This window comes from Enhydra lutris, unplaced genomic scaffold (assembly GCF_002288905.1).
Source record: "Enhydra lutris kenyoni isolate GAN:26980312 unplaced genomic scaffold, ASM228890v2 scaffoldscaffold6, whole genome shotgun sequence".
NCBI lineage: Eukaryota > Metazoa > Chordata > Mammalia > Carnivora > Mustelidae > Enhydra > Enhydra lutris.
The window spans coordinates 12,279,410-12,304,368 of record NW_019154090.1 but is presented as its reverse complement, the minus strand read 5'-3'; the positions used below and the strand labels follow the sequence as shown (position 1 = coordinate 12,304,368).

At 53.3% G+C, this 24,959-nt stretch overlaps 1 protein-coding gene across 3 annotated transcripts in view; it reads right to left on the bottom strand.

Moving 5' to 3' along the window:
- LOC111141372 (phosphatidylinositol-3,4,5-trisphosphate dependent Rac exchange factor 1) overlaps positions 1 to 24,959 on the bottom strand; it is a 175,023-nt gene that overhangs the window by 10,071 nt on the left and 139,993 nt on the right. Inside the window, exons 17-32 of one of the 3 annotated variants that reach the window (XM_022493862.1) lie at positions 24,456 to 24,548; positions 23,717 to 23,865; positions 21,935 to 22,020; positions 19,383 to 19,519; positions 18,567 to 18,672; positions 15,210 to 15,397; positions 14,754 to 14,915; positions 14,067 to 14,277; positions 13,379 to 13,655; positions 10,784 to 10,990; positions 9,630 to 9,718; positions 8,269 to 8,351; positions 8,025 to 8,115; positions 5,362 to 5,490; positions 3,409 to 3,450; positions 2,088 to 2,308 (exon numbers count right to left, since the gene is read on the bottom strand). In XM_022493862.1, coding sequence (XP_022349570.1) covers positions 2,088 to 2,308; positions 3,409 to 3,450; positions 5,362 to 5,490; positions 8,025 to 8,115; positions 8,269 to 8,351; positions 9,630 to 9,718; positions 10,784 to 10,990; positions 13,379 to 13,655; positions 14,067 to 14,277; positions 14,754 to 14,915; positions 15,210 to 15,397; positions 18,567 to 18,672; positions 19,383 to 19,519; positions 21,935 to 22,020; positions 23,717 to 23,865; positions 24,456 to 24,548 — 2,271 coding nt within the window. The remainder of the gene's footprint in view (positions 1 to 2,087; positions 2,309 to 3,408; positions 3,451 to 5,361; positions 5,491 to 8,024; positions 8,116 to 8,268; positions 8,352 to 9,629; positions 9,719 to 10,783; positions 10,991 to 13,378; positions 13,656 to 14,066; positions 14,278 to 14,753; positions 14,916 to 15,209; positions 15,398 to 18,566; positions 18,673 to 19,382; positions 19,520 to 21,934; positions 22,021 to 23,716; positions 23,866 to 24,455; positions 24,549 to 24,959) is intronic. The other 2 variants (XM_022493863.1, XM_022493865.1) reach the window with 2 other exon arrangements.

Below are 24,959 nucleotides of genomic sequence, written 5' to 3'. Positions count from 1 at the left end.
TCTTCCAAAAACTTAATTTGAACTCTATCTCCCACCTGCCTCAAAGCCTCTGAGTCCTCCCTCTGTTTCTAGAACAGTCCCAAGCCCTACAGACGTGGCTAACCTGATCCCCCAAATCCCCCGAGCCTGCTAGCCTCTGGCCACACTGGCCTCTGCTCAGAGCCTTTGCACATGCTGTTCCCTCTGCCCAGCACACTCTTCCTCAGACCATTCACCACACCAGCTGTGTGCTACCCAGGTTTTAGTTCAAATGTCCCCTCCTCAGAGAAGCGGGCTCTGACCACTGAACCCGAAGAAACTCAGCCCCATTCCATCTTCTGCAGAACTCCCCTTCTTTCCATCCCCACTCCTTCCCCTATCCCCTGTGCTCAGGCCGCTTCTTCTCCCCACTCCCAACCCCTGCTAGAAAGTGAGCTTCAGACCCACAGCTCCCAGCTCAAAGCCTGGCACACCGTGGCAGCTGATGAAATGATGCACCAGGCCCCACATCCTTATCTGGGAAGAGCACAGTGAGAGCGGGGTGTTCAGCGGTCTTTCCCAGAAACCAAATGAGCGCAGATCTCCCGCCTGGCAGACATCCACAGTCAACACTGGCCAGCAGAGGGCGCGCCACGGCCACACTTCCCCATCTGGCCAGCAGCCTGGGGCTTCCAGCTTGGCCTGGGACAATGTCTATGAGGCTCGGAGCTGCAGAGGTGGGGGGAGCTCCGGCAACAGGCACATGGGGTGGATATGGACGAGCAAAGAGCATAGAGCCAGGTCCACTGTGTGCTGCACTTCTGGGGGGAGTCAGCTCTCGGCACCAGTGCCCCCAACAGCTGAGGCCTTGGCTCTGCCTCCCTGGGGCTGACAGAGGAACCCACCCGATTCTGAGCCCTGCGAGTGGATGGACAGGGCAGTCAGAGATAAAAGAGGAGATGCAGAGAAAGCAGGGCACCCAGGGGTTACCCAGGGAGAGTCAGACTCCCAGGGTTCCAACCTGAGTCCCTGGGCCTCAGGGTTCTCATCCTTAAAATGTGGGCTGGAAAGGACCCATCTCAGGGCTACTGCGAGGATTAAATGAGATGCTATTTGCCTGATTACTGCCGAAGTCTGCTCCCCAACCTCCCAGCGCCCTCTTGCTCTTCAGTAGTCTCATCCCCACCCAGCAACACGGGTGACTGGTTCAGTGGAGAAGTCAGACCCTGTTCCCTCCTCTACTCCAAACCGTCCCAGGGCTTACCAGCACACAGAGTAACAGCCAACGCCCCTACCACAGCCTGCAAGACCCTGCACAATGTGAGGCAGAGAATTCTTATTAGGACTCACCTCCCCCACCCTCCCCTGGTTCACTCTGCTCCAGCCACATGGGGCACCTTGTTTCTTACACATGCAGGCTCCTGCCTCAGGGCCTTTGCACCTGCTGTGCTTTCTGCCTGGAAGGTTCCTCCCCAATATTCTCATGGCTCCCTCCCTCCCTTGCTTCGGTTCTTCAGTCAGATGTCAACTTCTCAGTGAGGGCTTCGTTGGCCACCTTATCAAAACTTTCAATGGCTGCCACCTTAGACACTCCCACCTGCTTCCCTCCTTAGCCTTTCTCTCCTTAGCCTTCCTCACTATATATGAGGTTTCCTCAAAAGGGGAGCTGTTGACTTTTGGGGCCAGAGAATGATCTGTTGGGGAAGGGCATCCTGGACCCTGTAGTATGTTAGCAGCAACCTCAACCTCATACACCAACCACCAGCAGCATCCACCTCTGCCCTCAGCTGTGACCATCTCAAATACATCCAGACATCATGACGTGTCTCCTCAGAGATAAAACTGCCCTGGCAGAGAACCACTGTTCTATACCATCAATTTTCCTTATTTACACCTGTCCTTCCCCCTACACACACACACACACACACACACACACACACGGATAGAAGATTCCTGACTACAAGGACACTGTTCTGTTCACCATGGGATCCCCATGCCTGTAATGATGGCATACAGTGAGTGTTCAATAAATGCTGACTGAATGACGAGGTGTGTGTGAGCCTAAGCGAGCAACCACGGGCCGTCCTGTACCCTGTCCCGGGGAGGCGCCTCCTGGCCACCTCACTCACCACGGCAGCTGGCGACAACAGGGACTGGCAGTGCAGAAGGACGCCCGTGGCCGCCACCTGCTCCAGCCACTTGCGGCTGGCATCCCGGCTGCTGTCCTCGTACTCGCCGTTGTTGTTGTAGCGGAAGCTGAGGGCCGCCAGAAGCTGCTCGGAGAAGGTGCACACGGCGGCCACCAGGGCCTGGCAGAAGACGGCGTCCCGCCGCAGCTGCAGCTCGGTGTCTGGAGGGAGGCCGGGGACAGGCCCTGCTGGGCTGGGCGCTCTGGTGCCAGCCACGGGCTCCCCCGTCCCAAAGCCCGGAGACCCCAAAGCCCGGGGCCCCCAAAACCAACCTCCCACCAGACCCTCGGAGGCCGGCTGGCCAGAAGTTAATTAAGCCCAGCCAACCAAAGCCAAGTTCACAAAATCCAATTCTCTGAAAACAAGCCAATTTGCCAACAGACTTAATTCTCTCAATGATCCATCTGCCTATTCAAAAAACAACAACAAAATCTTTTTCATTGTCCTAAGGCTTTCCCAAAAACCCTTCCCCTCAGCTGTTTCTCTGTGTGTTACGGGATTTCTTGGCCTTGATGGGGGATGACAAGGACACTAAGCATGTCTGCCAAGCTCCATGCACTCTACCATTTTCTCTGTTTCTGAGAAGTCGACCTTCGTCCTACCTGCCCCCTGCCACCCCCCACACCCCACCAACTTCCCCAGCCCTGCTCTAGACGTGGTTTGCAGAACTGGCCAATTTCAATCAATCCATTGTACACGGTCCCAGTCTTCTGGCAAAGATTACTTTTGATACTGGCTTCTGCCAACTGGTTTTCAGTGTCTGATTTTGAACTAGATCCTATTTTAGCTGCCCCCTGGCTAAGGAAAGAAGGGAGGGACAGAGAACACCTCCAACCCCCCTCCCCTCCTCCAGCCCACCATCCGCCCTTCCTTCTTCCCCCTGTCTGCTGGGCAGGGAGTCCCAGGCTGGAGCTGAAGACACCACAGGCAAGGAGCCTCCCTCCTCATCACCCTCTATCCTGAGCCTCCATCAAGATCCACCCAGGCCCAGGAGATGGCAAGAGCCAGGGCTCCTGGCGCCAGGGCCCTGAGACTTGTCCCTGGAGACAAGAGGAAGAAATGAGTTCTAAACGGTTCTTAGAGGGTCCAGAGGCCGTGATGTTACCTTCCCCATGCGGGCCCCAATGACCATGGGAAAGTTGACCTTGGCCGGCAGAAGAGGTCTCCCTGGACTGCAATCAAGAAAGCCCCGGCCAGGACAGCCTCTCCTGGACACACTGGTATGTGCCAATCACAGATACTGCCCCGTCAAAGGCCTCACCTGTGCATTTCAGCAAGGCCAGGAGCAGCTGGTTCTTCCCATCTGGAAGGAGAAGGCAGAGAAAAGACAGGCTGAGAGGAGTCAGCAGAAGGTGCAATGCAGGAGCTCCTGGGTGGCTCAGTCGGTTGAACATCAGCCTTCGGCTCAGGTCATGATCTTGGGGTCCTGGGATCCAACCCCATGTCAAGCTCCCTGCTCAGTGGAGAGTCTGCTTCTCTCTCTGCCCCTCCTCCCCAGCTGTGGTCTCTCTCTGTCTCTAATAAATAAATAGGATCTTTAAAAAAAAAAAAAAAAAAAGGTACCATGTAGCTGGGCGCTCCCCATGGCCCAGGCGCTCGGAACCCCCCACAGCAAAGCGCCCCCTTCCCCCAGCACACACCTGCTGTGCTAAGGAAGCTTCCGTTGAATACTGGATGAATTCTAGGAACCCCAGACGTCCAGGCAACGGAACCCCAAGTGCTAGCCACATCTGTTTCCATGTGCCCACCAAAAAGAGACTGAAGCCGGCCCCTCCGACTTATGGGCCAGAGCCCAGGCGTGGGCGCACACTCGCGTGGGTGCACACTCGCACGTGGACATATGCACAGGCATGTCCTCGGGTCCTTGTACACATCCTACGCAGCCACAGCCTGGCACACCCGTGGACAAAGCCCAGACCTTCCAGAGACGGGCCTCACATCCTCTCTTTCCTGCAGAAAGAGGCTCTTGGGCCCAGAAGGGGCTCACAAGGAAACTCAGGCCTTCGGAGTCAGCCTCTTGGAGCTTTGCTGTCCTGGAGAGACCCGAGGCGCAGGCTGGCGTGGGAGTAACAGCCACTGTTACTACCGCGGGGCACCCACTTCCTGACGGCTTCCCGTGTGCCACACCGTCGTGGCACATGGGAGCGAGGCGGTGCGATGAGCCCATTTTACACGTGAAGGCACGGAGGCAGAGAGAGATCAAAGAACCTGCTGAAACCAAGCAGCCGGGCGTGGGAGAGCGGAGACTCGGCGATCCGGCTGCAGGATCCGTGCTCTCAACTGACTGTAGTTTGGAAAATTACAGCTCGGGGCCAACGCAGACTTCCAACTCAGAGGCTGCTCTTCCTGGGGCGGGCGGCCGTGAGGCCTAGCACACGTCCTGCTGGCCTGGGGTTTCTCCAACCCAGGAGGCCCAGACTCAAACACCACCAAGGACCCGAGAGGTCACGTCAGAAGTCTGAGGCACACAGCAGGCGGCAGGGAGGACCGGGGAGTGGGGGGATCCGGACAGCACCCTCAGCCCCCCTCTCTAGCTGAATGTGAATGTGGGACTGCAGGCCTATTACCTGCCAGATCTTCTGACTGTTCGAGAGCAGTTGGAAAGCTACATTTTTTTTTTTTTTTTTTTGAGAGAGAGAGAGAGCATGTGAGTGGTTGGGAGTGGGGAGAGAGAGAATCCCAAGCAGGCTCCATGCTCAGCAGGGAGCCCTATGCAGGACTCAATCTCATGACCCTGAGATCATGACCTGAGCCAAAGCCAAGAGCCAGATGCTTAACTGACTAAGTCACCCAGGCACCCCTAGATATCTAGATTTTTATGTGATTTCTTGGATTATAAATACTGGCAGTGGATTCACATTTAATGCTACATTATCCAAACCTACCTGTGGGCCCCCAGCTTGTGACCTTAATAACAAATAAAAGGAATTGAATTAAATCCATCATTTCGGAGCCAGAGAAGGAAAAACCAATTCAGCCTTCTCAGCCTCCTGCCCGCAAGGAAGCCCCAGGCACCCAGGATCAGCAGTCCCCAGGTCATACAAGGCCCAGGGCCATGCCCAGGGCAGGACACTCAGCTGAGAAAGGGGCACCTGCTCTCCTTGTTCCCCTGGGCATGGACAGACATGGGACACAAGACAGACCCATTCCTGATCTTTCTACATCCCACGTAAAGAACCGAAGGCCACAAAACATCCTTCCCTGACCAACTCACCTTCCACGTATCTCTGAATGTTGTCCACCAGGGTCTTGATGGAGTTGGGAAGGTTCCAAGGGTCCTCCTGGATGCTGATCTGGATCAAGCTGCGGCCACGGACTGTACACTCTTCTTTCTGTTTGAACTCTGGGGCAGGAAAGTGACAGAGGTAGCTTTGAAGAATAATGGCACAAATGCCTCTAGCCCATCACCAGATTCCAAAGCTCAGGATCCTAGATCAAGGATACTGGCAGGGGGTGCCTGGGTGGCTCAGTGGGTTAAGCCTCTGCCTTTGGCTCACGTCATGATCTCAGGGTCCTGGGATAGAGCCCTGCATCGGGCTCTCTGCTCAGCAGGGAGCCTGCTTCCCCCTCTCTCTCTCTGCCTGCCTCTCTGCCTACTTGTGATCTCTCTCTGTCAAATAAATGAATATCTTTTAAAAAAAAAAAAAAAGGATGCTGGCAGGACTCCTTAGAATTAACTGGTCCATGGAGGGCAAATCCATGGGAAGTACGCTACTGATTCATAGTACCGCACTCGTGGCAGACATCACTAATCAATCTTCACATTCCTTCCCTCTAGTCTGAGCTTGCAGCTTCTCACAGTTATAACCAATCCAATGCAGACATCACAAATCAATCACCGCATACTTTTCTCCCAAGCCCGGACGTGGTCATGGAAAAATTCTCAGGTACTGCCTCCTCACAGCCACAATCAAGCTGGCACATGAGTTATAACATTTTCCCTATATAGAGAGGGAAGTCTTGGCACAGAAACTTGCCTAAAGTCACACAGCTGGGTAATGACAGAGATGGGATTTGAACCTGGCCCCAGCAGGACCATTCAAAGGCCAGGCCCCTATCCTTTTCCTCTTTCTTCCTATGAGGTCTCAGGTTTCTGAGATATCTGTGGTTTTTCTGAGTTTGACATTTCTGCTTGTTGAGGCCCATCCCTGGGAGAGATGATCATGAGACAGCAGGAGGGACAGAGGACCTATGACATTCCCACGCCTCACCACTTCCCACCCTTATTTAAGGAGCAACTCTTGCACTCAACCAAGAGCTCCTTGAGGTCAGGGCAGTATCACATCCATCTCAGGGTCCCAAGCACCCAGCACAAGGCCTGACATGAGCTGGTTCCTTGGAATTACTGGATGGATAGATGCATGGATGGATGGATGGATTGTGGGTTGGTGAGTGGGTGTGTGGATGAGTGGGTGGATGGATGGATGGATGGATGGACAGTGGATGGGTGGGGATGGGTGGGTGTGTAGACAAGTGGGTGGACGGATGGATGGGTAGATGGTAGGCAGGTGGGCATGTGAATGAGTGGGTGGATGGACAGATGAATGGATGGACAGTGGATGGGTGGTGGGTGATGGGTAGGCATGTGGATGAGTGGTGGGTGGGTGGGTGTGTATACAGGTAGGTAGATGGATGGACGCATGGCGCGTGAGTGGGTGGATAGGCACATGGATGAGTTGGTGGATGGTGGGTGGGTGGGTACGTGGGTGGTTGGGCGGGCATGCAGATAAGTCAGTGGATGGACGGACGAATGAAGGGACAGTGGATAGGTGGTAAGTGGGTGGGTTAGTATGTGGATAAGAAAGTACGAGTGGATGGATGTGGGTAGGTGGATGGATGGTGGGTGGATGCATGGGTCGATCCCAGGGCGGATCCCAGGGTGGATCCCTGGGTCTCCCAGGGTGGGAGAGATGAGTCAGTGGATGGATGGACAGTGGATGGGTGGTTGATGTATGGTATGTGGACGAGTGGGTGGGCAAGTACACAGATGATAGGTGGTTGGGCAAATGGGAGAAAAGGCTGGTGGGAGGACACAAATGTCAAATCTCTTTCTCTCAATCATTTATTCTTTATTCTCAAGAATAAAGTGTCGATTTGGTTCCAGTAAATCCTTAATGCTTCTTTAATTCATTGATCCCTCTCAGGAAAGCACGAAGAGCTCTGGGCAGGCCACGGCATACCTAATGACAGTATAATGACCTTTTTTTGTTGATGCTTCCAGTGGATTTAGCATCATGGTAATCATGACTTCATAGTATGTTATGCTGGTTTTCCTCATACACGGGGAAGTTAAAGAAGCTCTTTTCAAGATTAAATTTTTAAAAGGGAAATATTTTCACAAAAAGTTATGTCAATGCTAACAAAGACAGCAAATGAATATGGTTTTAAAAAACATGAAGATGTAGGTAGGATCTGTGAGTGCAGCTAAAATGACGAAGGAGGGGATGTGGGAATTTAGCAAGCTGCTCTGGTCCTTCCCTTCATGTTACAAACACACAAAGGCCCCAGAAAGGCTCAGGACCAGTCCAGGGGTCTGCAAACTTTTTTGGAAAGAGCCTCATAGGAACTGTTTTAGGCTCTGCAGGCATGTGGTCTGTTACAAATAGTTTCTGTCTTTATTTTTACAACTCTTCATAAAAAAAGAAAAAATCACTCTCAGCTCCTGAGAATAAAACAAGCTACAGGTGGATATCGCCCAGGAGCTGAACTTGAACTTGCTGACCCCAGGACTAACCCACAGCCAGGGGGCAGGAGAGGGACAAAGCTGGGATTATGACCCAGGTGTCCTGCCCCATCCAGCACGCATTCCCCATGGCAGGCTGTCTCCCTGCTGGGGGCGAGACGCCATTCCCAGCCTCAGGACTCCTGTCCGCTCACCTTGCAGGCTGTGGTCCATGGGGAAATGCTTGGTCTCTTCAAAAGCCCTGCTCATGACTGGCCCCTTGAGGAGTGCGTGGATGGAGTCCACCTGGGCAGCAGGAAGCTCTGAGTTAGTCTGGCCCCTTCAGCCCTCCAGGGGACGTGACCCACAGCCCCTACCCCAGCTCCTGGCTCTTCTGTTCTCACCAGGGGTGATGGGAGGACCCCGAGGTCAGGCCAGGGGCAGGGACAAAGGTCCTACCTGGTTAAAGAGATGCTCCAGGCAACCGTGAAGCTTGTCCTGCTTGTCTGACGGGATCCGCATGTCACAGGGCAGCTCATCCCCTGGAAGATTAGGAAGAAGCCATGGCCACCAACTATCCCTGTCCCATTCATCCACACCTTCCCAACCTCTTTGCCAAGAAGGCGGTATAGCAACAGAGTTCCAAAACCCCAGGCATATCTGGAGTCGGCAGACTCAGATCCTGGCTGTGTGACACTGGGCAGATCACCTGCCCTCTCTGAGCCTCAATTTCTTCATCCGCAAAACAGACACCAGGAACTAAAGCATTACACAATGGCAAGTCATTGTCATTATTCCATTCTGCAAATGAGGAGCCAGAAGGCCAGAGAAAAAAGAGCTGGATGTCAAGTCTCCAGATTCATCTCCCAGCTGTTTGAGTTAAATCACCTCCCACACATAAGCTCCTGCCTAAAACCTCCCCAGGGACACTTTATGTGGCTAAACATCTTACGTGATGAAACATTTATCTTTAGTTTAGCAATATTGTCAATTATACTCCAGCTTCTTTTTCTTCTGTCGAACTGAAGTATAATTACAATGAAATCTGTAGGCACGGACTAGCTCGGGAAGAGGCCAGAAGGCAGCCGGGACAGTGGGAGCTGGGGAACCCGCGGCCGGGTGACCAGGGCGGGAGAGAGGCTTGTCATCGCCCGCCCTCTCGTGCCTTCTGAAATGGGAACCGTGTGGATATATGACCTAAGCACAAAACAGATTTTTTTTAAAGGCCGTAATCAATGAAACTAAAATAAAAACAAATTTCAGCCCTTCAGGGAAAGCTAGTGCAGTCTAGTCTCATTTATAAATGATTGTTTCTGTCTGTGTGTCCAGCTGGCCATCCACCCACACGTCCATCTGTGCAGAAATACGCGCTCACCAGTCATCTCCAAATACCACCTCCGGTCACTTCTGGGGGACGGGGTGAGACTCTGACTTACTTTCGTGTACTTCTTCTGCACTTTTCTGGGTCATCAGAAATGTTGGTTTGAGCATGCATCATTTTTACAGAGAGCATCAGGTCACCCTACTCGAGTGACATCACTGTCCGACACCCCCATCTGTCAGCGCATCACGTATGTCTCTGTTCCGGGTCTGTGACGTTCATGGAGAACATGGGCTCCACGAGCGCCAGGACCTTCGTCTTTCCCTTCACGGCCGAGGTCCCAGCACACAGTGGGTGCTCAAAAAACAGCTGCTGACTACGTGATTGAAAGGGAATAGGCCACCACTCTACGCGAAGTAATAGAATAAAAGCGAAATAAGCAAAACAGAATCCCGGTGCGGGGAGGCGGCTCTCCAGGAGCACTAGCCACTGCACTCACCAGACCCCATCTCGTCACTGCCCAGGTAGGAGCTGTTACTTCTCACACTGGTGTAGGACAGGACCGAGTCCCGGTTACTATTACACTCGCTGCAAAGGGGCAGAGAGGAAGGGATGCGTCACCCTCTGGGGCACACCTTCGGGTCCCAGCTCCCAGATCCCACATTCTCCTGGCCCCTTGACCCCCAGTGGCAGAAACAGGGAGGGCTGTCCGGGTGGGTAAGCTCAGAAAGGACAAGGGACCAAATCTCACAGTTCTTCCCTTCACCTTTATGACAATTAAGGGAAAAATCGCAGGACCCCAAAATGTAAGAATGGAACTCTCGGACTATGGACAGGAGGCCCCAAGGACACAGAGCGCCCAGTTAGCCAGAGCATCCCAATGTGTTAACACCAAGCCAGAAACACTGACCAGTGGCTCCTGTGAAGACAGAAAGAAAATGAAAAAGGCTGGACTGGGGCAAAGGCTTTTCTCATCCCATGTGGCCAGTTCTGTGTTTTCTGACGCACCCTGTAAGATTCTATTTTATTTACGATGGTCGAACATTACATAACCTTTCGCTGGAGACCACAAGGCTTGTTTATTCGAGGCAAGAAATTCGATTTACCCGCTATATAGTTTACGATGGGAAACTGAGTTTTTAGTGTTATTTAACCCACTAATTAGGACTTTGCTGATCTGGTTATAATTAACATAACCAGCAAGAAAACAATTCAGAATCTCTCAGAGTTAGAAGGGGGAAAAACACTCTTTTCCTCCCTGCATCAAGTAAAAATAACTGGTGTTCGTTGTAGGAACCATATGTCTTATGTTGAGTTTTAAAACACACCACAGACCTTGACCTTTTCTTTGCCCACATTCCATGAACAAGTGCAGAGTGAACTGTGGCCAAACAGGCAGATGGGGGCCACAGGGGACCACAAGGGACCAGGCCCTGCAACGCTGGCCTCAGGGCAGGAGAGCCAAAGGGGGCATCTGGGATGTGCTCTGGGGGGCTCAGAGAATCTCCCAGAACCAACTGGTTTAAAACACTGCTCCATCCCACTGTTTTCTAGGAAATGTCCCACTGATTCCGACTTCCAATGGACCAGTGTCCTAACTCTCCCCCGGCCATCCACATCCAACCCCACATGATCCGCACGTGATGACCTCACCTGTAGGAGTCACGGTAGCTCATGGTGTCATGGCCCGAGTCCTCCTGTTCCTCCTCAGACACCTTGAAACACACCTTCTTGATGCCCCCATGGTCGGCCCTGTCCATCTCGCTCTCGTCACTGACCAGCGGGGGGGATGAGGCCTCCTCGGCCAAGGGGGGATCACAGGACCCACCGGAGGTGGGCTCCGTGATGGTGGATAGCAACCTGTGGGACCAAAGAGTGTCAGCTTAAAGGCGCAGGCCCCCCAGCTTCATTCTCCTCCAGGAAGGTCTCAGATAAGGCCCTGACCTCGGGCCTGGCCTCTGACCCAAAACACAGGGAGCCATCAAATGTTTCCTATCTCTTCCCTGAAAATCCGGCCAGCAACTCTGCAGATACACGTACACCATCCCTCCTGTAGAGGGCATGACGTAGGGGGCAGGAGGTTTATTTCACGCGAAGCCACAGGAGGCTCAAAAGCACCGAACACAACTAGGAAACTCCCCATAAAAGGCCCAGAGAGCAAATCTCTTCAGCTTTGCAGGCCCTTGCAGTCTGCTACTACTCAACTCCTCCATGCTACTGCTGTGGTGGGAAAGCATCACAGACAAGATATAAACAAGTGGGCATGGCCATGTTCCAATAAAACTTTATTTAAAAAAAAAAAAAAAAAAAAGCAGTGGGCTGAGCTGGATTTGGGCCACAGGTCATAGTTCGTCAGTCCCTGGCCCAGAATACAATAGTTAAGCACATAGGGTTTTAAGACAGGCCCCAGATTCAAATCACAATGCTACCATTTCCTAGCTTAGAGACCTAAAGCAACTATTTAACCTCTCTGAGGCTCAGTTTCTTCAGCTGCAAAATGGAGTCATACCAGTAACTGTATCCTAGGCAGCTTCAAGATTAAGGGACTAGGGGCGCCTGGGTGGCTCAGTGGGTTAAGCCTCTGCCTTCGGCTCAGGTCATCGTCCCGGGGTCCTGGGATCGAGCCCCCCATCGAGCCCTGCAATGGGGTCTCTGCTCGGCAGGGAGCCTGCATCCCCCCACCCCGCCACCCCCACCGCCTGCCTCTCTGCCTACTTGTGATCTAAGAAATAAAATCTTTAAAAAAAAAAAAAAAAGATTAAGGGACTTAAAATGTAAAACATACAATGTTCAGAAAAGCATCTGGTGCCTTGCAGGTGGCCATCAGACCCCGGCTGACCTACCCCACCTCCCCTCAGTGGGCTCCGCGTTGGCATATGCCCCACCCTGCAGGTGAGGCTCAGACAGGCAAAGCGCCTCAGTCGCACGACTCCGCCGCCAGAGCCTACATTATTTTTCCTTTATCGTGGACAATTTCCAACTCCCACAAAAGTAGAAGGAACAGCATGAGAAGCCCCAGGAACCCAGCAGACCACTGCAGCCCTGGCAACACAGGGTCCACCTCTGTCTCCTCACTTGTTCCCACTGCTTTTACCTCCGCTGGAGTATTTAAGATGATTCTAAGATATCATGTAATTTCCCCCATAACGACTTCCACGTGCATCTCTAGCATGTAAGGACTTTCTTTTAAAGCAACGTTCTTCACTGTCACCCCACCCCCACTCCCCAGAAACATTTAGCAATTTAGCACATTTCCTGCAAGGCAAACATTTAGCAATGCCCAGAAACGTTTCTATTTGTCACAACTGACGTGGGGGAGGAGGGGGGCACTTCTGGGCTCTGGTGAGTAGAGGCCCACAGGGCCACTAAATGTCTCACAGCACACAGGATGGTCCCACAGCAGAGAACGACCCAGCCCGAAATGCCGAGAAACCGTCTTGCAAACATAACCAGACTGCTATCACTACACCTAACAAAATCAGTAATTCCCCAATACCATCTTGTATGCCCACCCACATTCAAATGTCCCTGACAGTCTTGAAGGTGTCTTTTCACAGATGGTCTGTTGAAAACACAATCTTGACCAGGTCCAGATGTCATATGTGGCTGATGTGTGTCTCAAGTCTCTCTTCTTCCTCCCTGTACCTGCTGCCCCCCACCCACCCCCACTTGTGTGTTAAAGAGACTGGGTCACTTGTCTTCTAGAATCACCCACCCTATGGATTTGGCCACCTGCCTTCCCAGAGTGCCACTTCAGCATCCTCTATCCCCCACATCCCGTCGCTGAGTAGTTAGACCCAGACGCTGGCGGGAGGACGCGCATTTCCACTGTGTGTCCTGTGGCATGACACCAAGAAGGACACGTCCAGCTGTCTCTCCTTCTGCAAAGAAAGTTCCCTCCAAACCTTTCTCCAAATAGCATCAGCATCTCCTAGTGACTTATTTCATCAGAGCAGTGGTTCATCATCGGGGGTGGGGGGGGACTCTACCCACCCCCCCCCACCACCCCGCAGGGAGCATCTGGCAATGTCTGAGGACATTTCCGGCTGTCACAACCTTGGACCAGGGGAGCCATAGCATCTCGAGGACAGAGACCAGGGGCATCACTAAGTCACCTATGAGGTAACCCCACAGCGCCCCCCCCCCCCCAATACAAAGGGTTATTCTACCCAAAACATTGGCATTGCTGAGGCTGGCAAATGCCGACCTTCCCACTCCCTCCCCCGTTCCCTCTGGGGCCGGGCGCACCTGTTGATCTGGGTGACATACTGCTTCATCTCCTTCAAGGCCACGTCCAGTTTGGTGAAGAGCTGCCGGTAGGCTCCCTGGATCTCACGGTCCTCCTGTTTGAGTAGGAAGCTCAGGCCCCGGTCCTCCTGGCTAGCTGTTTCACTGGCAGACCCAAAGCCACTGTCGTTGAGGCCCTGCTGTTGGAGGTCCCCGTCCGCAGCAGGCAGGCACTTCCAGGATGGGGCAGCCATGGTGGTGATACAGTGCTGGGTGTAGGACATGGGGTTCAGGTGGCCTACAGCGGGGGGAGAGGGGGAGCTCGTTTGGAAACAACCTCCAGACACCCATAAACCCCTTAGAAATATACAAACCTATTCCATGGATCCCAATGAATGAGAAAAACTTTCTATTAAATATTCTTTTAATTGACTAGATAACTTGGAGAGGAAAGTTTCAGTTTGAGATGCTTTTAACCACCATGAAACTTTTCCTGACTGGAACACAGACATGATGGCTGGTACTCCAGCAGCCGTTTTACATCATAAGGCATCCTTCAGGAAGGAAGCCACCTCTAGAGATGGTGGGCTGGAAGGAACCTGGATCCCTGATGGCTAACTGGGGACCCACCATTCTAGTCCTGGACTACTGGTCTCTGGACATGTTTCCACAGACCTGAACACAACATCTAACAGACACACGCAGTTACCTTGCTCAGGGTCAAGGCCGATGAGGGAGGGTTTACGACCAAAACGGATACTGAAGGACCTGCCAACTGAGGGAGTGGTCTTGGGGTAGGACACTTCCATGAGGTTGACGTGGCAATTGGTGGGGCAGAAGTCCAGGCCACACAGTGGATGGGGTTCCGGGGATGCTTGTTTGAAGGGTGGGCTGACCCTGCTCTTCAACTGGGCTGCAAACTGAGAAAGGTGGGGAATATGGGGTCATGATTCAGGGGTCTGGGAATTCCGGCCCACTTCCAGCACCCACTTCACCCTAGTCTAGGCCAGACATTCCAAAACTAGATAAAATGCCAATAGCTTCAAATGGAAAAGTGAATTCCCCTACATTTGCCTTTCACTGCATCCAGATTTCAAGGAAGGTATGGGGAAATCTAAGGCCTCTAACTACCCACCCACATTCATTTCTTCACCTCAGCTGCTCTGAGCTGTCCTTGAGGAACCATCTCTCCCCAAAAGCATGAGAAGGAGAGAGGCCACCTTCTTGTGATGGTGTGATAGCTGAGCACCTGGATACAACCATGCCTGAAGTTCACCTCTGGACTTTTTAGTAACATAAACCAATAAATACTCCTGTTTGTTTAACCTATGTTGGGTTGAATTTTAACATTTACAACCAAAACAGCCCAGGCTGAGACCCTCTGGGGTGCAAGTACCTCCTGGTAGCAGGCAATCCTCTGGCCGATGCTCTCCAGCTTGGTGTCACAGATGTTGCGGAACTCGTAGTGGGACATGGTTTTGATGTTGTTGTTCAGGGCCATGAGCCGCCCACAGTTCTGCACAAAGACACTGTCATCGGCAGCAAAGGCCTTGAGGATCTGCAGAAATACGAACCACCACTGAGCACACACTGTGCACCAAGGAGGGTCTTAAGCAGTTTCTCTATGGTGATCCCTGTAGGCTTGTAATAGCCCCGTGAGATGGGGTCTGCTACCGGCAGATAAATAAGCTGAGGCTAAAGAGAAAAGAGGAAAGGGGGAAAAAGCAACTGTCCCAAATCCCCAAACTGCCAAGTGGTGGGGCGGCAACTAGACGTCAGGGCTCCAGGCTAAGTTGTAGGAAATGACAATGAGGTGCCCCACCCCCCAGGGCAGGGCAGCACCCAGCGAGACCTTGGCAGCGAGGCCGAAGCAGCCATGGGGCTCCACGATCTTCTCCAGCACGTGGCACTTGACGCCTGCGGTGCTGACATACTCATACACCACGCCATGCTCCAAGTGTACGTTGTCCACGGTCAAGGTGACCACAGGGCTGTCTTCATGCAGGCTCAGCTGGGGCCCCAGGGACATCAGGGGGAAGGCTGGAAGCCAAAGGGACAGACAGCCCTGAGGAGGGGGCACCACCCCACAGCTAGCCCGCCCCCCCAACCCAACACCGCAGTGGCTCACGTGGGACACGTGGGGAGAAGCCTGTGCTACAGCTCTGCCCATTCTGGCCAGCCCACTCTCGCTCACCCCTTGTCCTCGATTTTCCTTCTAGGAATCCACCTTTGTGCCCCATTCCCAGTCTCTGTGGCTCAGAAGAAGGAAGCCCTAACCACACCCTTCAGTCATGGTGATTGGTTCAGGAACAAGCATGTGACCCGAGCCAGGCCAATGAGAGTCAAGTCTGGGACTTCCACTGGATCTACAAAGAGAACCGGACATTCCCTTTTTCAGTGGGATTCCAAGCCGCTGGAACCACCGCATGCAGAACACACAGAAGGAGCACAGGCAAGAACTGGACCAAAAGAGAGACTTTTCCCGAGACTGTATGTAGAACTGGAGGGAGCCAGACCTGAAGCTGGCTTGACCCTACTCAATGTTTAGTTGGCTGAGCCACTGTTTTTATGTAGCCCAGTTTCAGTCCTGATTAACGTGGGCCCACAGAGTCTAAGTGATTCCTCAGAGGCCACACAGCTAGGTAGCGACATAGCTAGAAAATGAAGTGGGCACTTGACTGAACTGCTTTCCCTTATACCTGCTCCAAAGAGCACCTCTCAACACACCCACCAGGATGGCCGCCCCCCCTCACATCCATACTGTGTCGCTGCCTGCCAGCTTTTCTGTTCCCAGTCTGTTCCCCCTCATGTCAGCGCCATGAGGACAGAAACCCTGTCCGCCTTGGAGCCAGACTGAAGGAACAAGCATGTGACCTGAGCCAGGCCAGTGAGAGTCAAGTCTGGGACTTCCGTTGTATCTATGAGGAGGAGACAGACTCTTTTTCAACTGCAGATTCCACGTCGCTAGACCCACCGGCAGAACATAGCACGTGAAAGAGAAACCAATATTTTTATGGACCCCCAGCTCCTAGAACAGGGCCTGGCATACAGCAGGTGCTTCTCCTTGCTGAACAGAAGACTAGAAACAGCCAGCTCCTCTCAGCATACTTGACCATCATTATCGGGGTCCCCCATGTGCTGGGGTAGAAGCCCCACAGCCCTTGCCTCTCAGAGGGCATAAAGCAGGCTCAGCCTCTCCTCCCCTCATCAGCCTGTCCCCTTCAGGACCCCTCTGCCAGGCTGTGTGCTTCAGCAGGAAGGGGATGGCTCCCCAAACAACCCCCTAAACCCCATTCTTCACTGACCCTGAATGTACCAGCAACGAGCCCACAGATGTCAGATGCAGAGGCAGCCAGAGCCCCTACTCTTCCCACAGCCTCTGCCTCCACCTCAAGCCCAGTGGAAATACAGGGCAGAATCCAGAGAAGCAATCGGCAAAAACGGGCTACTGTTCAAATGACACAATCACTGAGTACCTACTATGTGCCAGGCACAGTTCTAAGCTCCAAGGTTCCAGCAAGGAAGAAAGCAAACAAAACCCTGCCCTCGTGGGTTTTATGCACTAGTGGGGAAAACAAATGACAAACAGCTGTATGATATGTTAACAATACTTACAGTGAAGAAAATAAAATAGGATGAGGAGACACTGAGGAAAAGAAAGGGCTTAACCAGGGTGCTCAGGGGGCCTCCCTGACGAGGTGACATTTGAGCAGAGAGCTGAGTGAGATGAAGAGCATGAGGTAAGAAGTACTCTGGAGGAGAGCATTTGAGGCAGGCGGGACTGCAAGTGCAAAGGCCCTGGGGCAGGAAAACACTTGGTATTTGAGAGCAAGAGACTAGAGTGGATAGAGCAGAGAGCACAAGACAAAAAGTGCTGGGAGGTATGGCTGGAGAGCCCGGCTGGGGCTGGAAGACCATGAAGAAGAGGACTCGGTCTTTGCCTGGAGTAGGGTGGGAGCCACTGGAAGATTCTGTTCTGTTTTTTGAGAAAAGCCTATAGGAAGAAAAAGTAAGGCAGGACAGGGAGAACAGTGAGCAGGCTAGTGCAGGGGTCCTGGTAAGAAATGATGGTGGCGGGGTGCCTGGGTGGCTCAGTGGATTAAAGCCTCTGCCTTTGGCTCGGGTCATGATCTCAGGGTCCTGGGATCAAGTCCCGTGTCAGGCTCTCTGCTCAGTGGGGAGCCTACTTCCCCCTCTCTCTCTGCCTGCCTCTCTGCCTACTTGTGATCTGTCAAATAAATAAATAAAATCTTAAAAAAAAAAAAAAGAAAGAAAGAAAGAAATGATGGTGGCTTAGGCCAGGCAGTGATGGAGGGGGTGGGAAGTGGTCAGATTCTGGATGCAGGAGGAAGGTAGGGCAACAGGTGTGCTGCTGGGATTAAGGTGGAGGGAGAGAGGAGAGAGAGAACAGTCAAGACACACCTGAGGTTTGGGGCCTGAGAATCTGGGAAGGATGGAGCAGGGACACTTAGAGGAGGACGGGGTTTCAGGGGGAGGTTAGGATTTCAATTTGGGCCATGCTAAGTGTGCTGTGCCTAATAGACATCCCAGGGCTGGCAGGTCGAAGATGGTCTGGAGCCCAGGGCTGAGGCTGGGCTAGGGATAAAGATGGGAGCTCGTGGTGGACAGAACACTGGCTTCTGACAGACGCCTGTGCCCCAAGCCCTGGACCCTGTAAGTATGCTGTTCCATGGCAGCGGAGGGCAGATTACAGTTGCAGATGGAACTAAGTTTATTAAACGACTGGTTTTATACTAAAGAGATTATCCTGGGTTATCCAGATGAGCCCAACGCGACCATATGGTCCTTCCATGGGGAAGGTGGAGGCGGGAGAGTCAGAATTAGAGAGAGCAGTATGAGGGGGACTCAGGCCAACGCCGCTAGCTCTGAAGATGGAAGAAGGGACTATGTGCCCAGGAATGCAGGCAGCTTCTAGAAGCTGTAACAGGAAAGTACACGGAGTCTCCCCTCAAGCCCCAGAAAGGAACAGAGCTCCGTGGAGACCTGGCGGATGGCCCAGCAAGACTCAGTGTCGACGTCTGGCCTCCAGTGCTGTGGGATTATGAATGTGTGTGTGTGGCTCAGTGTTACAGCGGCGAGCAGACAGGAACACAGAGCTGACAGCACCACCACGGCCTGGCCAGGAGCGGGGGGAAGCATGGACACAGAAGAGGACAGTCCCCGCTGGAGTCTTGGCCACATGACCCACCTGTCCCATTACCTGAGTCGGACTGTGGGTCCTCACCGGGGGCCTCCTGGCTGGCTCGGGCCTCCTGGGCATCCTCATGGGTGTGGTAGACCCACTGGTACAGACCCTACGAGAGGGCAGAGTAAGAGGGCGCTGTGACCCCAGGAGCCCCGGGAGGAAAGGATAGGTCTGCGGGGCAAGCCGTTCCCTGACTCCACAGCCCAGGCTTCTAGCCTGCTAGTGACACCACCTTGGAGAGTCCTCCAAGATTTCACTCTGGAACCTTCCTGAGGGACCTCCAGTCATGCTCAGCCCTCACCCTCGAGTCTATGCTCCTCAGAGAAGCCAGGGCGGGGAGAGCCTCTGAAAACAGAGGTGAGACCCATGGTAGCAGAACCCCCCCTCTCTCCTGCAGACTCAGGGCCCACAGACATGCCAGGCACATAGCAGGCATTCAATTAACGCTTACTAGATGAAACAGTGAAGGCCTGCCCCCCTCCCCAGGACCCCGGCCCCCACCCCAACTAGAACATCAACTTTTACCATCAACTCTCTGCCGAATGTGCCTATGCGGTAAGAGAGAAGGGTCTTATCACACCCATGTCACAGCTGTGACCATCGAGACCGTGAGGTATCACGGCCCAGCTCCTCCAGCTCAGGGAGACAGAGCGGGCAAGACCCCAAGCCCAGCTCAGCTCTGCATGGTAGGCAGCCCCACCCGACCCACCCCAAATGCTGTGGTGCCTTCAGGCTTCTCCGCAAGGAAGGAGGTGGCCCTCAGCTCCCTGTCCCACAGAGCAGGGCTTCCCCGATCCCCTCGGCTGCTGGCTGGCTCACCAGGGCCTCTTCTTGGTGGTTCCGGAATGCCTGGAAGTGCTCTAGGACCTCCTGTGCGCCATCACTCACCACGTTGTTGCCATTGACCTTGAGGATGCACTGGCCGGCACAGAGCCCTGCGGCAGCAGCCTCGGAGCCTAAGGGGACAGGAGTGTGAGGGTGGATGCAAGGCAGAGCGCGTGGGGCAGTGGCAGGCAAGGGCAAGTAACCAGATGAATGCTGTCCCCCACCCCACGCACTGCCCCAACCCCCCAAACACACCCCAGACATTCCACCCCATCCCTCCTGCCCTCAAGCCACTCTCCAACCCACTCCAAGAGGCAGGACAGGGACTGGCATTCCCATTTCGCAGAAGAGGGAACTGAGGCTCAGAGAAGTAGCAGCGAGGCCAAGGTCAACATAGCAAGGAAAGCTGGATATGAACCTGGTACACTCCACTCTCAGGGTTCATCACCTTTAAAATCCCTCGACAACCTGTGATACCGTGACAGGATCAGCCCCATTTTATAGACAGGGAAACAAAGGTGTAGAGAGGAAAAGTGACTCTCAAGGTCACTTGATGAAGAGAAGCCAGATCCAAACCCAGGTCAACCAGACTTCAAGTGCATGCTTTTCCAGCCATACCACAACTCCCAAACTATAGGTCTTGGCCCCCAGGGCTTTATGTGGTTAATATGAAGAGTCTGGAAATACAAATGAATACCAAGCTCCATCTGTGCCTGGGAGAAGATCGGGCCTATTTGGTGTGATGGTGACAAGTATCGGCCTGGACCCAGGGGCTGGCATTCAAAACCTGGCTCTGCCAATGACCAGCTGTGTGAGCTCTGGCACGCTCCCCAACCTCTCTGTGCCTTGGTCTCCTCATCTGTCAAAGGAGGACGCTAATAATATGTACTCATCGGGTTCTCGAGATATTCGGGGAGTTAAAAGTGTAAAGCATTTAGCTCCAGGCCCGGCTCTTAGTAAGTGCTCAAAAAATATTAGCTGTTTTACAGTTTTAGCCTGGTTCACCCACAAACACCTGTTCTTCTCTTGCGGCTACAAGGCCAACGTTTGGGGCCAGGTGAGTCTCTTCTGTGCTCTTCCATCCCGCCTCCCCGTCCATGCAGGCTCCGGATGCCAGCCTCCCTGGTCTCTACCTGTGAGAGCCCAGCAGGACTCCAACCCCTTGTTCTGACAACCAAAGAGTCTTCTGAGAGCGCCAGACGCCCCCTGCAGGGTGAAACTGCCCTGTGGTCAAGAACTGTTGCTTTAAAGAAAAAATAAAAACCCACTTTAAAATACTTAACAGTGGGGTGCCTGGGTGGCTCAGTGGGTTAGAGCCTCTGCCTTCCGCACCGCATCAGCTCTCTGCTCAGTGGGGAACCTGCTTCCCCCTCTATCTCTGCCTGCCTCTCTGTCTACTTGGGATCTCTGTCAAATAAATAAAATCTTTAAAAAATAAAATAAAATAGGGGCACCTGAGTGGCTCATTGGGTTAATCCTCTGCCTTCGGCTCAGGTCCTGATCCCAGAGTCCTGGGATCAAGTCCCGCATCGGGCTCTCTGCTCAGCAGGGAGCCTGCTTCCCCCTCTCTCTCTGCCTGCCTACTTGTGATCTCTCTCTCTCTCTCTCTCTCTCTCTCTCCCTGTGTCAAATAAATAAATAAATAATATTTTTTAAAAATAAAAATAAAAAATAAATAAATAAAATAGTTAACAGAGGGGCGCCTGGGCGGCTCAGTCATTAAGCGTTTGCCTGGGGTAGAGCCCCGCATTGGGCTCCCTGCTCAGCAGGAAACCTGCTTCTCCCTCTCCCTCTGCAGCTCCCCCTGCTTGTGTTCCCTCTCGCACTATGTCTCTTTCTGTCAAATAAATAAATAAAATCTTTTAAAATATAAAATAAAATAAAATAGTTAACAGACTCTTGGTAGCTTTCTGCCGTGATATGCATTTTCTTTCATCAACTCGTGTTACAAGTACAACTATGACCATGAAAGTGGACAGTTCATGTTTCAACTTAAAAAGTGCGGCCCTCAGAGGCACCTGGATGGCTCAGTGGGTTAAGCCTCTCTGCCTTCAGCTTGGGTCCTGGGATTGAGCCCCATATCGGGCTCTCTGCTCAGTGGGGAGCCTGCTTCACCCTCTCTCTCTGCGTGCCTCTTTGCCTACTTGCGATCACTCTCTCTGTCAAATAAATAAAATCTAAAAGAATAAAATAAAATAAAAGTGCAGACGTCAAATACGAAGAGGGTTCGGAGCCTAGAACTTCAGACCTATGTGGTCTTGTCTCCCAGAGGGAGTGGCCCTCTAACCAGCATGCAAGGGGGAGGCAGCATGAGAACAGGCTGACTGTTGGCCCTCTGGCTGGATCAGACCCCAGAAGTGTGGCCAAAATTCTCACTTCTGGCTTCCTTTAAAAACTCATTCCTACCTGGTCATAATGAGCTTGAGCTGAAGGAAAAATGAACCCCTTTGAAAGTGAGCGTGTCTTTTCTCACCTTGCCATAATCCCCACCATTCCCTATGTGTTCCCCTCAGCTATCTGAGCCCCTCTCTGTCTGCTGGGCTCACCTCTGCCCACAGCATAGACGCACGGCGGGGCAGCTCCACGGATCTGGAAGCACAAAGCCTCTGGATGGTCGGGAACTTTGATGATCCTGCGTCGGGTAGAAGCAGCAGTAAGAGAAAGCAGCATTTTACCTAGGAGCCCAGGAGCCCCTGTCTCCCAGACTTTGGGGAAATCCAGCCCAAAGGTGTAGCAATGCCAGACTCTGGGCTCCCAAAGAGACAGACAAACCTCATTTAACCGGAGCCCATACCTCCCAGGATCTTTAATGACTCAGAACCACCTGTCCTGCCCTTGGAGACTGAAGCCACACACAGAAATCCCAGGTCACCCTCCTAATGCCTTCTCTGTCACGCTCTCAGTGAGAGGGGGCCCCCGGGTGTTCAAACCAGCCCCTCGGGCAGCGAATATTTTGCTCAACAATCACAGATGGGAGGGTGAGAAGTGACCCAGAACACCTTGGTGCTGACTCCAGAAAAATGCCGAGTGTCCCCTAGAGAACACAATTCGAAAGGCCAGGTCTAGGCCATTCCGCAAGTGGGAGGCCAGAGCAGAGTGAGCAGCACCCGCCCGAGGCTGTGCAGTGGGTGACACTGTCCCAGTGGCTTCCATGCAGCTACGTGCTTCCCCATCAAGGGAGTGCGCCCCACGGTGGGGCTCTGGATCATCCTCCCATCCCCACCTGCCAGATAAAACCATCTCGGGAGCCTGTTCTCGAACCTGAGGCACTTCCAGAACTTGACGCAGGCACATTCCCCTGGGTGATTTCTGCCACTTCCACATACCAAACTATCAATCATCTTCCCTAAATTGGCTCGCCTTTCTCACTGAACGAATCACAGTTAAAACTTTCCATCACTCCCCTCAATAGGAAACCAAGAGCCTTTGCCTTAAATAGAAGAGAGAAATAAAACCCAAATGCACAATTTCTAAAATAGAAAATGCTTCTCCCCGCACCTATATCTGGCATCGACCACTTCTCACCACCTCCACGGCCGCCACACAGTCTCCTCGCCACTCCCCCACTTCCACCTTTGCCCCTGACAAGCTAGTCTCCACCTGCAGCCAGGGGACTATTCCCAGAAGCTGTGTCACATTATGTCTTGCCTCTGCTCAGAACCTTCCGGCGGCTCCATGGTCCTTACCGTGGGCACGAAGTCCTACAAGGCCTGGCCTCCCTTGTCTGGTCGACCTCATCACCTGCCCTTCCCTCTCCCTCACTCTGCTCCACCCCATCAGCCTCTTCACTGTTCCTCAAAGATACAAGCCACAGTTCCACCCCAGGACCTTTGCACTGGCTGTCTCCTCTGCCCGGAACACTCTTCCTCCCCTTGACTCCCTCCCTTCCCTTCTTGGTTTTCACCTCAGTTCACCACAGCATCTCCCTGGCTGCCATCCCTCCACATAGGCTCTCTTATTTCCCAGCTGGAGAGACTGGCCCAGGCTTACTACCACCTGGTTCACTACGTCTCTCACTTCTCTGTTTTGTTTTTTTGTGTGTCTCCTGCCCCACCCTCCACCTAGACTGAGAGGTATGAAGGGTAGGAATGTGTCCATCCAGACATGCCTGCATCCCCAGGGCCTGGAACGCCAGTCAGCACATAGTAGGTGTTCAGTAAACATCTCCTGAATGGATGAAAGTAGCAGCCTCGTGTCACATGCCCTAGAATGGGCCCCATCCACAGGGAACCAGGACAGCTTGGGCCCCCACCACCACTCCTGGCGCTCAGGCAACTCCTTAGGCCAAGAGGAAGACAGGCCGGACACCCCACCATGGCGACACTCACTCTTTGGCCTTGATGGCTACCAGGAGGCGCAGTGGGCGGCGGGAGCAGAAAGACTGGTTGAGGATGGACTCCACCTCCGCAAAGGGCCTCAGGAACACCAGATCCTCGTTGATGGAGTAGATCTTCCTCCCCACCTGCAGGCCGGCCATCTTGGCGGAGGAGATGGAGGAGACACGTATACCACGTCACTAGCCTCCCTTCCTCCTCACCTCGGAGCCCTAGCTGCATTCTGGCAGCACACAGCCAGCCCAGGGACGAAGCACGCCCCAAGTGAGTCCCCCAGGGCAACCCCGCTCCCCGCTATGGTGAGCAGTTAAGAAACCAGCTTTTGGGGGCGCCTGGGTGGCTCAGTGGGTTAAAGCCTCTGCCTTTGGCTCAGGTCATGATCCCAGGGTCCTGGGATTGAGCCCGCGTGGGGCTCTCTGCTCAGCAGGGAGCCTGCTTCCTCCTCTCTCTCTGTCTGCCTCTCTGCCTACTTGTGATCTCTGTCTGTCAAATAAATAAATGAAATCTTAAAAAAAAAAAAAAAAAGAAAGAAACCAGCTTTTGTCCTGCGCCTCCCCACAGGGCAACGAGGGGAGCCGGTGGAGTACAGGCTGGGAGACCAGCCCGAGCAGGGGGCTCACTCACGGCTACCCTTAGAGAGCACAGGGGAGCCCGCCCTGGCCTGAGCGTGCCCATAGGACCACCAGCAGGGAGGAACCACGGACACTGCGGGTGGCCCCCCTGGAGGCCTCACCTCAGCCAGCGAGCCCCGCTGGACTGACTTCACCACCACGGCTTTGTTCTTCTCCTCGATGTCAAAGCCATAGTCCTCCTCCTGGGGCAGGATCTAAGGGCCCAAGGCAGGAGAGACCCGGTAAGACGCTGAGGGGTGACCGGCAGCCAGCGCCCCCCTCGGTCCCCACGAAACCGTGATCCTACCAGCTCCACGTGTCCCAGCCCTCCAGTGACTAGGGGTGCATGACAGCATGAGCTTAAATACAAAGAGCACCCAGTACACAGTAGGTGCTCAATATATACCTGTCCAGGGAGGACACACCACCTAGCTCACACCTCAGCCTGGTACTAATCATGTCCTTTTTACTTTTCACTCCTGTCTCCCCTTTCTCCTCCCAACACGAGCACCAAGTCTGCTCCATTATACCACCACTGACCCCCATCGGCAGGCAAACTATACATGCTCAGTAACAATCCGCTGGCTTTATGAATAAAACAGATCCAACAATGTCCGGCCACGAAG